The sequence below is a fragment of the Lepidochelys kempii genome, chromosome 3 (genome assembly GCF_965140285.1).
Source record: "Lepidochelys kempii isolate rLepKem1 chromosome 3, rLepKem1.hap1, whole genome shotgun sequence".
NCBI classification, from domain to species: Eukaryota; Metazoa; Chordata; order Testudines; family Cheloniidae; genus Lepidochelys; species Lepidochelys kempii.
In genome coordinates this window covers 77,467,612-77,481,100 of record NC_136382.1, presented here as the reverse complement: position 1 = coordinate 77,481,100, position 13,489 = coordinate 77,467,612, and the positions used below count along the sequence as shown (strand labels likewise).

Here is a 13,489-nt window from a genome sequence, read left to right as displayed (position 1 = left end):
TTGGTGAAGCATGTATAGTACACTTGAGGGAGAAAGCATTTTCTAGGAATGATCTTGAGTTATATCATGTAAATACATCAGACTTGTTAAGAACATAATAATAATAAGCTCAAAATGTACATGAATGTGTAGAATACATCATGACATTTTGACGGTTATGACAGCAGAATGCATTTTAGAGGTTTGTGTTGTAGCTGAAACTGAACTTTGTCATTTTGTGCATGATCTCTTCTGCCACAGGCTTGGAATTTCTTGTCCCATTTGCCAGTTATAGATGTTAGTTTGAGCATTAAAGGATCATGGGATGACTCATCTCAGGAGCAGAATGAACTTCCTATCCCTACTTTGGCAACAGATATGTGGGATGACAAAAAGTGGATCAAGTTACATGCTGATCACGAATATGTCCTCCAGATAAATTTGCAGAGAGTCCAGATGAGGCATCACAAGGTAGGGTATTCATAATTTTCATTCTGTAATACACCAGATTCTGATACTCAGTTACTGAAGTGTAGTGTGCCATATAGTAAGTTTCTGTTGGACTATTAATGCTTTCATATAAATCATTAGTTCTGTGGTAGTTTCTTTGGCAGACTGGCTCAAAGACAGGAAATGCTAGTAGTGAGGCTGGTAATTTTTCCAGTACTGTAGGATAATGGCTTGAATATTTCATTTATTTGTTTTTGCCTTGCTAATTGGTTGAAAATCCTAAATGAATCAATATTTTCTACTTTTTTCTGACATTTGGATTAGTAACTTGATTTCCTAGGGTCATAATAACAGTATTTAGTTGCGTTTTTAAAGCATTATGATCCTCTGCTAAGTACTTCACTGTTTTTCTGTAACATGCTCAATAAAAATTTTAACTTTCTTTCCATTTTAGTCCCTACCTTGTATTCTCCTTGTGATCTTCCTCTGTCCATAACAAACATACAATGATGTCATTAGGCTTTGCCCCTTCCTTTTTACTCTCTTACTCATACATTCTGCATTTACTAAAGCGTTCCGCATTCTTTGAAAATCAGGTCCTTTTAACTACTCTGAAGTTTAACACACAGCAATTGAGGTATCAAAATCATTCATCACTTTTGAAAATACAAGCCATTTTCTTTTGGCTTTAGATCTCATACCCAAAAGCACAGCAGAAGATTAAGTGGTGCTGTAGCCCTTTCATCATGATTCATAGAATCATAGAATCATAGAATATCAGGGTTGGAAGGGACCCCAGAAGGTCATCTAGTCCAACCCCCTGCTCAAAGCAGGACCAATTCCCAGTTAAATCATCCCAGCCAGGGCTTTGTCAAGCCTGACCTTAAAAACCTCTAAGGAAGGAGATTCTACCACCTCCCTAGGTAACGCATTCCAGTGTTTCACCACCCTCTTAGTGAAAAAGTTTTTCCTAATATCCAATCTAAACCTCCCCCACTGCAACTTGAGACCATTACTCCTCGTTCTGTCATCTGCTACCATTGAGAACAGTCTAGAGCCATCCTCTTTGGAACCCCCTTTCAGGTAGTTGAAAGCAGCTATCAAATCCCCCCTCATTCTTCTCTTCTGCAGGCTAAACAATCCCAGCTCCCTCAGCCTCTCCTCATAAGTCATGTGTTCCAGTCCCCTAATCATTTTTGTTGCCCTTCGCTGGACTCTCTCCAATTTATCCACATCCTTCTTGAAGTGTGGGGCCCAAAACTGGACACAGTACTCCAGATGAGGCCTCACCAATGTCGAATAGAGGGGAACGATCACGTCCCTCGATCTGCTCGCTATGCCCCTACTTATACATCCCAAAATGCCATTGGCCTTCTTGGCAACAAGGGCACACTGCTGACTCATATCCAGCATATTCACTTCTCAGTTGTAGAATATCTGCATTCATCCATGTACGATCAGTGAGTTCAACATCTAGGAGAGCCTGAACCTTCAGACTATCAAGGAATTTCTTAAGTAAATGCCAAATAGTTGGACACCAGGGACGAAATCCTAGCGCCACTGAAGTTGATGGCAAAACTCCCGTTGACTTAAATGGGGCCAGGATTTCACTCTAGTTTTCTTTTGCTAATTATTTTTTTGGGGAAATAATGCCGTTGTAAGTTAAAATTATCAGCAAAATTATTGTTCACAGTGTATGAGCAAAATAGTCCTTAATTCCTCCTTTAGGAAAATTTGAGACAACTTTGTTCTTATAACCTTAAGTGTAAAACAAGAATAACAGAGGCATATATTTTAACAGGGCTGGACTTATAATAGTATTAGAAGTTAACTTTCATTCATGCAAGAACGACATCCAAAAAATACCTTTCTTTTCCAAACAATAACCCTGACTGCAATGGCAACACGATCAGACTCTGCATGAAGCTTCATTGCTCTGTTAGTGCTTTTTTTTTTTTTTTCCTGTGGATCTTTAGTAAAACCTTTCTATCTACAGTACACTAAATGAATTCTGATTGAGTGTGCCTCATTATTAGTACCTGCAACTTTCAGCAATAAAGTCACTGTTTTAAAGAATCACTGAAGTATTCTTCCATTTTGCTACATCAACGTAAAATAAAGACTTCAAGTACTGTCATTGTCTTTATATTAATCTGGAACAATGTTGATTAATATTATTTAAAGATACTAGGAATACAATTAGCCATTCTTGAGAAAATAGCGTTCACTGTGTTTTAGATTAAATTATCAAAAGGAACAGATTTTTCATTCATAATTTGATTTGCTTAGAAAACAGAGAGCTACCTATGCAACAATATTTGGAATAATATATTGTTTTCTGTTCTGGCTCACATTTTTTTCAAAAGGCTTTCTCTAGAAAAATGATAAAAATGTTCTAGTTCTAATTCAGTTCTAGTTTTCTGTAAAAATGTATCATCTTGTCCTTTATGGTGTGGTTACCCTACAAAGACAAATGATGGTTTGACTGGGAGATTCCCAGTTGTGTTAACTTGTATTTTCTGCCTAACAGGGAAGGCAAGACAGTAAAGCAGTTGCTCCTCGATTCCCCAAAGCCAAAGATGAAGGGTGGTTTTTGATATTGGGGGAAGTGGATAAAAAAGAACTCATTGCCCTGAAAAGAGTTGGATATGTCAGATATCGAAATGCTGTCTCAGTTGCTTTTTATACTCCGGAAACTCCTGGAAAGTAAGATGAGCTTTGACTTAAAATTATCCAGGTGTTTAAAATTAAATGTTGACGTCTTTGAAAAAGAAACTGATGCTGCTGCTATTATGTTTTAGGTATATCTACACATTGTATCTCATGAGTGACAGTTATCTTGGCATGGACCAACAGTATGACATTTATCTGAATATCAAACCACCCAGCATCTCAGCACAGATCAGCACTGAGGTCTCTGAAGCTGTGAGTCACTTGACTCTGAAGTAACGTTACCTGAACAATCCATTTGAAGGAAGTGGTCTTGAAACCTGGATGTTCAGTCATTCTGGACAAGAGAGAAATTATGTTTGCCTTAGTCGAATCAACTTCTAACCTCAAGACACCTAGGAAATTGAAAGTGACTGCTGTATTGACTCTAGTAACACGGAGTTAGCCACAGTGGCCTTAGTCTTTTACAAAGTGCTACCTTTTATTGTTTCAGCTTTGTACGATTCTTGAAATGTAAAACGGATCTGTAAATGCCATAATTCTATGTTGGCAGATCAAAATAAGAGAATAGTAGCTATTTTAATTTGTATACATTTAGTGCTATAGTCTTCATTTGAAAATGATTAATCTGTGGCCACTCTGTTGGTATTGTTTAAATGGTCTTTTTTTCTTAATTTATGAAGAGAATTCAAAACATGAGCTGAGAAAACATTGCTGATATATAATAGTGTATAATAAGACATATCTGTACGAAATTTGCTACACTAGACTTTTCAATGTAAAATGTATAAGATATATCAGGGGGGTCAGCAATCTTTGGTACACGGCACATCAGGGTAATCCACCGGTGGGCCTCAGGACATTTTGTTTACGTTGATCATCCACAGGCATGGCCCCCCACAGCTCCCAGTGGCCGTGGTTTGCTGTTCCTGGCCAATGGGAGCAGCAGGAAGCGGTGACCAGCACATCCCTGCATCCCACGCCGCTTCCCTCAGCACCCATTGGCCAGGAACAGTGAACCCCAGCCACCGGGAGCTCTGGGGGGGCCAGGCCTGTGGATTGTTAACATAAAAAAAATGTCTTGCAGCCCGTCAGCGGATTACCCTGATGGGCCTTGTGCCAAAGGCTGTCGACCCCTGGGATATGTAGTGATAAAACTCAACTCTTAAGCATACCCTGTGTTTTGCGGCGATGAACATTTTCAAAAACTTATGTTCATTGTACATTTAATAAATCTGGTTGTAAAATCATGCCAAATAATCAAGCTGTTGATTTCAAAATGAACAAATATACAAATACAGTGCTTATAGATACAAATTTTTCTTTTCACATTAGTATACCAATTTCCTAAATGTTAATGTTTTTCTGAATGAAGAATGAGTCGCTGAGCTGCTCATTAGTTACTTTATTTTGCCAATCTAGTGTAAAGCAGTCAATGCAGCTCACAAAAATAAATTAAGGACACAATAGCCCCAAAAGTGAATAGAATCTTATATAGGTTTGTAAACAAAATACTTTGTTAAAAAGCGTTAAGATTGAGAGTGGCTCAAGAAAGCCTAGCTAACACACAAAAGCCAATATTAGACTTTTGTTACAAAAATTCTATACCTTTAAAAACACGTGCACGTGAATGTCTGAACACTCACACAATATACCTACCTTTGATGTTTTGCTTAGACATTGTCTGAATGGTACTTTGTCTTGTATTTAGATTGTAAGCTCTTTGGACCAGAGACTGTCCTGTGTGTTTGTATTACACCTTGCATATTGGAGGGTGCTGCAATACAACTGATATGTAATCCTTCCTTGTTTCTCTTTTGGTTTGCTTGTCACCTTGAATGAAGAGTTTTGCTGTTTCACTCTTCATTAGGAACTTTGCTGCACTGGTTTTATAAATATTTGAGAGCTGTAATGCCTCTTCTTTTTCTAATGTTTTGTATGTGTTATAGCACAATCCATTTAACTAAACCTCGTGGCCAAAATTTTCAATCCTGTGTCCCTGAAGTTAGGGTTCTAAATCCCATATTTATTAGAAGTAGCCTGATTTTCAAAGATATTGAGCTACCCCCACTTGGAGTCAACACCTTTAAAACATCACACCACTTCTATTTAGGCGCCTGAATATAGATGGGGGAGCCTAACGTTAGGCACTCAAGTTTGAAAATGTCAGCCCTCCCTTTTAGCGAAAAGTAAGTGGTATCCCCTGTGGATTTGCTGTCACCTTCATTGTATTTCACGTGCCCAAAATGCAGTGAATGCAATGCAGTGGAAAGCTGCTGCCTGCCAGCTTCCTGCAGAAAATGATGCAGGCCGTGCTTTAGGCATGAGGCCGTGCTTTAGGCACGAGGCTGTGCCTGCAGTGCACTAAAGAGAAGGCCAGCTGTTCTTGCAAAGCCAAATGGCATCCTCCAAAATTTAACGGAGTGGGGGTGGAAAAAAGATTCATATCCAGTGGTTCAAAGACCTTCAGATAAATGGGCCTCTTCTATATTCAGGTTACAACTAAACATTAAATTTAAATTGTTCAAGAAAGCATGACTATTTCCGTTTATATTTGAGTATTTTTAGGTATGATGTTAAATGAAATGTAACTATATGTTTCACTCATCCAATGCAACTTTATTGCATAAGACCTCAATCAGAGCGATGGCGACATCATTATGACAGGAAATCCATTAATGCAATGAGGAGTTTGTCAGCATCTGTTCTAGCCTGCTTCACCTTTAAGGTAAGACTACATCCTGTATAATTTTGGGAAAATAAAATACTTAGGCAAAGCTTCACTCATTCACCAAATACTTTAGAAAAATGTATTTCCATGAAAACCACATTACTCTGCATGTGACTTTCAGAGGAACTGAGACACAGTTCTTAAAGGAAATCCTTGGATTACAGCAAACAACATTTTCTGTCAACAGTTCTAGTTAATTAGAAGAAGTACAGCTCTGCCATAATCACATAATATACCATGGTGATGATCTTGGTTCTTGCCAACTTTGTAAACTGCATGTCACAAAAGTGTGTTCTGCACCTGTGTTATATGTCTTTTTCATAAGATCTTCAATCTTCTGTCTGAACTGATTGGAGTTTTTCATGCTGGAATTCAGTTGTACAATTTGGATTTCAGTTTCATCCTTTAGTTGTTATTGCCTACTCTGTTTGTTTATGGATAGTTCAGTCTGTCTCTAAATACTATATTTGAAACACTCTTGAGAATTCATTGGAAAAATATTGGATTTGTAAGGACAAGAGTCTGAAGTAATGCAATATGAACTGAAGCAAATTGATTGGAATCAGCTTTTATATAAAAAATCTACTAGAGGAAATTATGCAGTATTTAAAACAGGTGCTCAGAAGGAACAATCAATATAGTCAAGCCAATGATATCTAAGAGTGAAAAGTGAGAGCAGCAGTGACTTGTTTTAACAAGAATGTGAAAATCAGACAAAAAGGAACAGAAAACAAATACAAATTACCTATACTGTTCTGTGATGTGGCTGCCACTACTGTGAGTTGTCCTAGGCAGGCAGGCAGGCAGGTGATCACCATTCCAGATGCAAGATTTTAATGCCCAGTTTCTTGTTCCAATTTGTAGGCAGGCTTCCCAATTGTTGTTCTTTTCTGAAAATAGCTGCAGTTGGTGCCTCTCTGCTGAAGTTCTGTCTTTCTTCCAGGCCGCAGAATGACATAGGACAGAAAAGGACAAAGAGAATTTCCTCCCAGAAAAAGCCAGGGAACAACCACCAAAAATTACCACCAATTGGGTCAGTCCTTCCCATCTTGCTCTGCTGTAGCCTTGTGTGGCACCATTGTAACCAGGCCTGCGTAGGGATAGGAGAGGGTCTGAACCAACTCTGCTTCAGCAGCCTCAGAGGGTATGTCTCCACAGCAAAGAAAAGCCAACAGCTGGCCTGTGACAACCAACTCGGGCTTGTAGGGCTCAGGCTGCATGGTTGTGTCATTGCTGTGTAGACTTCCAGGTTTGGGCTGGAACCCGGTCTCTAGGACCCAGTGGAGTGGGAGGGTCCCAGAGCTCAGGCTCCAGCCTGAGCCCAGAAGTCAACACAACAATGAAATAGTTCAGGCCCTGTGAGCTTAAGTTAGCTGGCACGGACCAGCCGTGGGTTTTTCTTTGCTGTGTAGACATACCCTGAGTGCCTTCAGAGGCCCCACAGGAGTTCCCATCTCTTCTTAACCAGTTTCCTTAAGGCAGTCTCATATCTTAGGTTCTTTAGTAAATCTCTTGTTCCAACTTGGAACCTGTGCCTGCTGATAAATGCAGTCTACTTTGAGATGATCTTTGCTGTTCCAGTCTTTTCCTGCATTGAATGTAGTCTTTTCAGACCCACCACCTCTGCCAAGAGAACTGAGGCACTTGCACTCCTGATTTGCAATCCCCTGTACCTCATTTTCCATAAAATAGTTCTGAATGTACCTTAGTTTTCTCACAGAGATGGTCTCTGCCCTTCCATCTTAATCAGGAGATCTTGTTCCATAAGTTCTGTCCCAATCCCAAGGCCAGACTTGAGGTCCCTGGACGTGCATCAAATGCCATGAGTCTTCCTTCCCTGAGATGAATCTTTCTACAATTCCAGGTTTCTGTACTGTCTGAAGGGCCTGTTTGATGGAGTACACAAACCCCACACTGAGATGGAAGAGGTTAAAGGACAGTACTCAGCCCAGCTAGCCATGCCCCTCCAACTCTGCAGAGCATGCTCCAACTGGAGACAGGATTTAAAAGGGAGCAACCCAGCTCAAAAGGCTGGAGGCTGGGGAAGAGTAGAGACCTACCCTGAAGGCTCCTGCCAAAAGGGGCTAGAGAGACTTTCTTGAAGTACCAGGACTGTATGCTAAGCCCAATTGGGGCTGATGATTTGGGTTTCCTTTTCCTTTTTCCTTATCTGGGACTGGAAGCAATGGGAGAAAGTGACCCAAGGACGGTAACTCAGAGGATCCTCCCCAGAGGTCAAGTGTTGCCGACCACTCTAGGGCCCTGGGTCCGAGCTGGTGGAGTCAGTAGGCCCGGTCTCCCCTACAACTGCTCCACGACTGAGTGGAGCTAGGCCTCGCAGCCCATTGAGGATCCTATTACAGCCTCACAAAAAGGAGAATGTATCCAGGTACATCTCTTCCTGCTGCATCTGTAGCTAAATCCTGCACTCTCATACCCTTACAGGCCTCCCCATGCCCAGAGAAATTTCAAAGACACTTTACCGAACCAGTGACCACAATACCCAAGTGTGGGAAAGTCTTAGTGGACAAGCTGTGCTACACTGCTAATTGGTGCTCAGTTCCTACCATGGCAAAACTGCTGGCTGAATTCACTTGTGGGAAGCTACTGCTTTGGGAAGAGGTCCACTTGCTGCAACAGGCTCAGACATCGCCTTTCCCTAGTTTCTTCCCTACTGTCACTTTAGCTGAACTCCCACTTAGGTTCCCCACAGTTACTCTGTCCCTGCCTGGGTATGGTCACTGCTAGTTAGACAAATTCATCATACTGGTGACAGCCACATCACAGAAAAATAAAACAAATCTTTACCTCACTAATTGTTTTCCATGATATGGCAAAACCAGTGCAGCCACTGTTCAAGGATGCACAGTGGGTCACTGGACTCAGACAAAGTATCCAGGGTAGTGTAAGCAAACACAATTTGTTTCCAGCTTTGGAAAGTCTTGATGGAGGGAAACCTGAAAGCAGGCTGCAAGGAGGAAGAACTTGGCATGACAATCCTGCATCCAACCTGGCTGCCTAACTGACCTGAAGAGAATTTACCCATTCATACATATTGATATTGCACCTCACCTATGGCACTTAATGAGGTTGTGTAAGAAAATTGGACAGGTAGTTTAAAACTACATCATTTTAATAAAATAATTGACAAGCTAAAAAGGAAAGGGGGACTCTGAGAACACCCCAAAGAGCTGCAGTAATAGTAGTAATCCACAAGCTGGGCAGCCAGAGCAGATAAGGGATAAAAGGATTATTCCCACTAAGAAGAAAAGTGAGGGACATAGAGACAAAGGGAAGAAAATGTCAGTTATAATTGCATCCATTTTTATAAAATGATGGGGAAAGGGAGTTTGTCTAAACAAAGCTTGGATGTCTTGGGATAGAAGATGAGGATTAGGAGCATGTGCAAATGACACCAAGGATGGTAATTAGGTTGGAAGGTCAGAAGTTCCTAAAAATGACAACCTATCCATTGCGGATGACATAGAGCCAAGACTCCACAAGGATAGACGCAAAGAGAGAAATTATAAATTCTTTATTAAACAGGAAATCCCAGGGTACTGCCAAGTGTCATTATTTTAAAGTACTGTCGTTTAAATGCAGTGTAGAAAGAAGGCAAATTAATTTCCATCCATTCTTTAGAAATTCCTAGGAATGACTACTTATATAAAAAGCTTACCTAAAACTTCAAACTTGGTTTCATTGGGGGATCATCATTTTATACCTAACTGGCATTCTACTGCCAGATTAAGCCAAAATTGAAGAGGACATATAAAGCTTTCCAAACAGTTATCAGCACTCTGCAGTGGAGAGGAAGCCTTCAAAATATGAACTCTGATTGAAAGAAACTCACTCTGAGGTGGAAGGGTGGTATATGGCCCACTACATCACTTAAACCCTGCATTGGGGCTGTACAGAAAGATCACAAGTGCTTCAGCACCTCCTCTGTGCTGTAGAAGGGAATCCTGTGCCAGCTCTGAATATACCAGTGAGCAGGGGCGATTTGGAGATGGAGCCAGGGAATATGCACCTACATGAATCAAGTGGGCCAAAACTCCCATATGGAGTGATGAGAAACTGCACCTCTACCACTAGACCCTTCGCTTGCCTTCACTTGTGTAGTTCCAGAAGGATCAATTCTCTTTCCAGTCCTTTTCAACATCTACATACAACCATGAGGTGAACTGGTCAGATGACATGGACTCTGGTGCCAGCAATATGCAGCTTATACACAGCTCTACCTATCCTTCTCCATGTACAACCACACCACTACCACCAAGATAGTCCAGTGCTTGAATGAGATCAGTTCTTGGATGAACCCAAACAAGACAGAGGTTATGCTGATGGGCAGAAGAAAGTATGCTGAAGAGCCTGCAGCCACCGTGCAGTCTCCATTGGTTGAAGGTACACTCCCACAATTGGTCAGTTCAGTGCATAGTCGAGTGTGCTTGGATTTCTTGCTGATGCTGAGTTCTCACATAGCAGCATCTGCTAGTAACAGTTTATACCATCTCTGTTTGGCTAGGAGTCTCCATCCTAGCCTATCAGACACAGATCGTATGCATGCTTTTGTCATCTCTCAACTGGATTACAGCAATGCAATATATCTGGGCATGAAGCCTTCAGCAACACAGGCTACCACAATCACAACACATCTGTCCTCTTCTCTCTGCACTGGTTTCCCATAGAATTTCGAAACAAAGTCAAGGCCTTAGTCCTTATGTTCAAATCCTTCATGGCAGGGGCCCAGGGTGTGTCAGTTCAGGATAATACACCTATATTTCCCCTTTACGGTCCAGCAAGGGCACCCACTCTACGCTCCTCAGCTGTCACTTCTCTTGAATGGAGATACATATCTCCCTCCGGACAGGGTTTTTTCCAGGCTTTACAGTTCCCCGACTATACTGATATTCCCAGCCAGCCAGACTAGCCAGCGTCTGCACTTTGCTTTTTCTCCAGCTGTAGTTGCCAGCAGTCACAGTTACAACACAGCTCTTTCTATGCAAGCCCATTTATATCTAGGGTGAAAGCATTATGGAGTATACATATTAAAAACAATAAAAGTACCTACGCATATATTAATAAGTGTACCAGAAATCACCCCCTAACTCCTAATGCTCTGTTGGGTGATTAGTCCTTCATACCCCACACAAAGGTTTTTCTTGGTGTCACCAGTTCAGAACATCTGTTGTTCAGAACTAGCCCTCAGTGGGGCCAGGGAATATGAGGAACTATGGGGCCTCAGTGGGCCAAAAACCTTCCAACCCTTCCCTAAGTATTGGGGCCTCCTTTGGACTGGAGGCCCTGTCTGTTTGCTGGATCAGAAAGAAGGCCCTGAATCAGTTTCAATGCAAGCTATTTAGCCAAAAATCTTTTCTTTGTCTGTTGGTGCCTGGAAAATCTAGTTTGAACCAGTATATATTTAACCTGTCTCCAAATGGTGGTAGCTCTCTAAAGGTGTTACAACCTGAGTGAATTTGTCTAAATACACCCTACTGTTCTTAGTTCCTGGAAGGCTGCGTTCCCCCTCCACCATGGAAATATAAACAATCCCTCAATTGTACATAAGCATTTGCATTTTTATTACAATGAAAACTCCTAAAATAGGTAAACTTAATTCAACAAGGTTTATCTAGGATATTGTCATAGCTGTCACACGGGGTATCTGAAAGACCATCCAAAGCTCCAAGACAAAGACCATGATTGACAACTATGCTCCTTTGGCACAATAAAACTCTCAATAATAGTAGTACAGCTTGTCTGTGTGGGAGACAGAACCTTCTCCAGGGCAGTCCAAGAGGATGGAATGAACTCCCCCAAGAAGTAAGGATGTCCATAAACCTCTCCACTTTCTGCTCCAAGTGCAAAGCACATTTCTTTGATCTTGCCTTCGCGAACGTAAACACAGAGCAACAGGTATATTTATATAACAGCAAAACTACTAACAAAACAAGACACCGGACATGCTTCTCCCTCGGGTGAGAGGAGGAGAGAACAAGCAACATGTGACAGCTCAGTAGTCATATTGCGTTATGTATTACTGGAAGGTCATTCAGATATTACAGTGATGAGTGTGGTATAATAACCTAGATAGAATAGAGTCCCAGCGAGAGGCAGCAGCTGACTATTCCAGCCAATAGATACTAAGTAAGAATTTACAAGGGTATGGGGGGAGGAAAGAAAGCTTATGACTAGGTAAGTGATTGGATAATTTGTGGTATATTGGGCAAAATATCTCTCCTGTTGAATGGTGGATGACAAAGCAAGATGATAAACTAATGTAATGGAGGGGAAAGATAAATTGGCTTGAATGCCGATAGGTTGCACAGAAAGGCTTTTTGTGCTGCAGTAGTAGGCTAAGCAGCACCTTTACTGAGAATAGCCCTCATGACATTCATCTTCCAGTCCTGCACACTAATGTCCAGTCTGTCAGCTACCTATGACTCTGCTCCTGTCTGTCTAATATTCAGGTTTAATAAGTTAATGTATCTTTTTTAAAGATCTGATCTTACTCATAGTCCTTAGCCCAGAGACTATTGGATTGCATGGGTGCTGCACAGATATAGCACCAAATTCTCTACTGCTGTAATAATGCCTTTGACATCAGTAAAGTTACACAAACAGAGACTTTGGCCCCACAGTTTGGTGAAGTACTTTGGGACATTTGGGGATGAAAGATGCATTATTATTATTAATGTCACATACGGGTGGCAGTGTGAAGTTAAACATCTGTGTCTTTGAACTTTTATTCCAAGAACAACTTTTGGAAGAAACTATAGTGTTTTCTACCAGTTAAATCTCTGTGTAAATATTTCCTATAGAGGATTCAATCTAGAGAGAAGTAACAATCTCTATAGAGGAAGGATTCTCCATCGTGATTATATCTCACAGCAATTAAATATGTTTACAAGAGTCTTGCCCTCAAATCTCATAATGAGTTCCATAGTTCCTCAATGTAATTTGAATCCAGTACTCTCAAAGTTAATGAGTCCGCCTAATAAACCCTTTCTTCTGATTTTATAGAGCTGGAAAACCACAATCTTCCCTGCTCTGGCTGTTTTAAAACTGAGATCAACCCTTTTCCTACAATCTTATATTGTCTAATCATTTTTCTATTTAAGAAATCAAATTATCTCCTACCCACAAACTAAATATAGACCAGAAGTATGAATAAATTATTTTGTCAAGATTCTACTCTGTTATGCACTCAGAAAGAAGAGCTAAATAAAATTTCTCTTAATAAACCTAGAATACACTGATGGCGTTTAAACCCTAATTGAGAGTATGCAGCAGACTTCGCTACTCTGATATTTTTATACCCTCACAATTTCTTGTCTCTCCTTATCTCAAAGCTTGTTCTATGGAAAGATTTGGAATATAAAATACTTAATAAAATGTAAGGCCCACTTCTTCCCTCGGTTAGGGCCACGTCCATCCCTGCTTTCAGTGTGGTGGAAGCTCCCTAGGCAGCAGAACTGGTGAGGTTCCACTGCACAGTGGGAGCGCTGGATGGGGAGGAGTGCAGAATGTGCGCAAGTGAAAGTTTTGGATACAGGAGGCTGGGCTTTGGTGGGGAATGGAAATCATCGCTGTCTCAACTGGGCCATCACTGTGTGGATTCTCTTATTGCTCCCCAACACCTGATAGGCCACTTCAGCC

The 13,489-nt window shown here is 41.0% G+C and overlaps 1 protein-coding gene across 3 annotated transcripts in view; it reads left to right on the top strand.

Annotated features, from left to right (window-relative positions):
- ASCC3 (activating signal cointegrator 1 complex subunit 3) overlaps nt 1-4,904 on the top strand; it is a 508,218-nt gene extending 503,314 nt beyond the window's left edge. For all 3 annotated transcript variants that reach the window (XM_073336864.2, XM_073336863.2, XM_073336867.2), the window contains 3 exons: nt 241-450; nt 2,960-3,135; nt 3,231-4,904. In XM_073336864.2, coding sequence (XP_073192965.2) covers nt 241-450; nt 2,960-3,135; nt 3,231-3,378 — 534 coding nt within the window. In that variant the 3' untranslated portion in view covers nt 3,379-4,904. The remainder of the gene's footprint in view (nt 1-240; nt 451-2,959; nt 3,136-3,230) is intronic.
- The last annotated feature ends 8,585 nt before the right edge of the window (nt 4,905-13,489 follow it).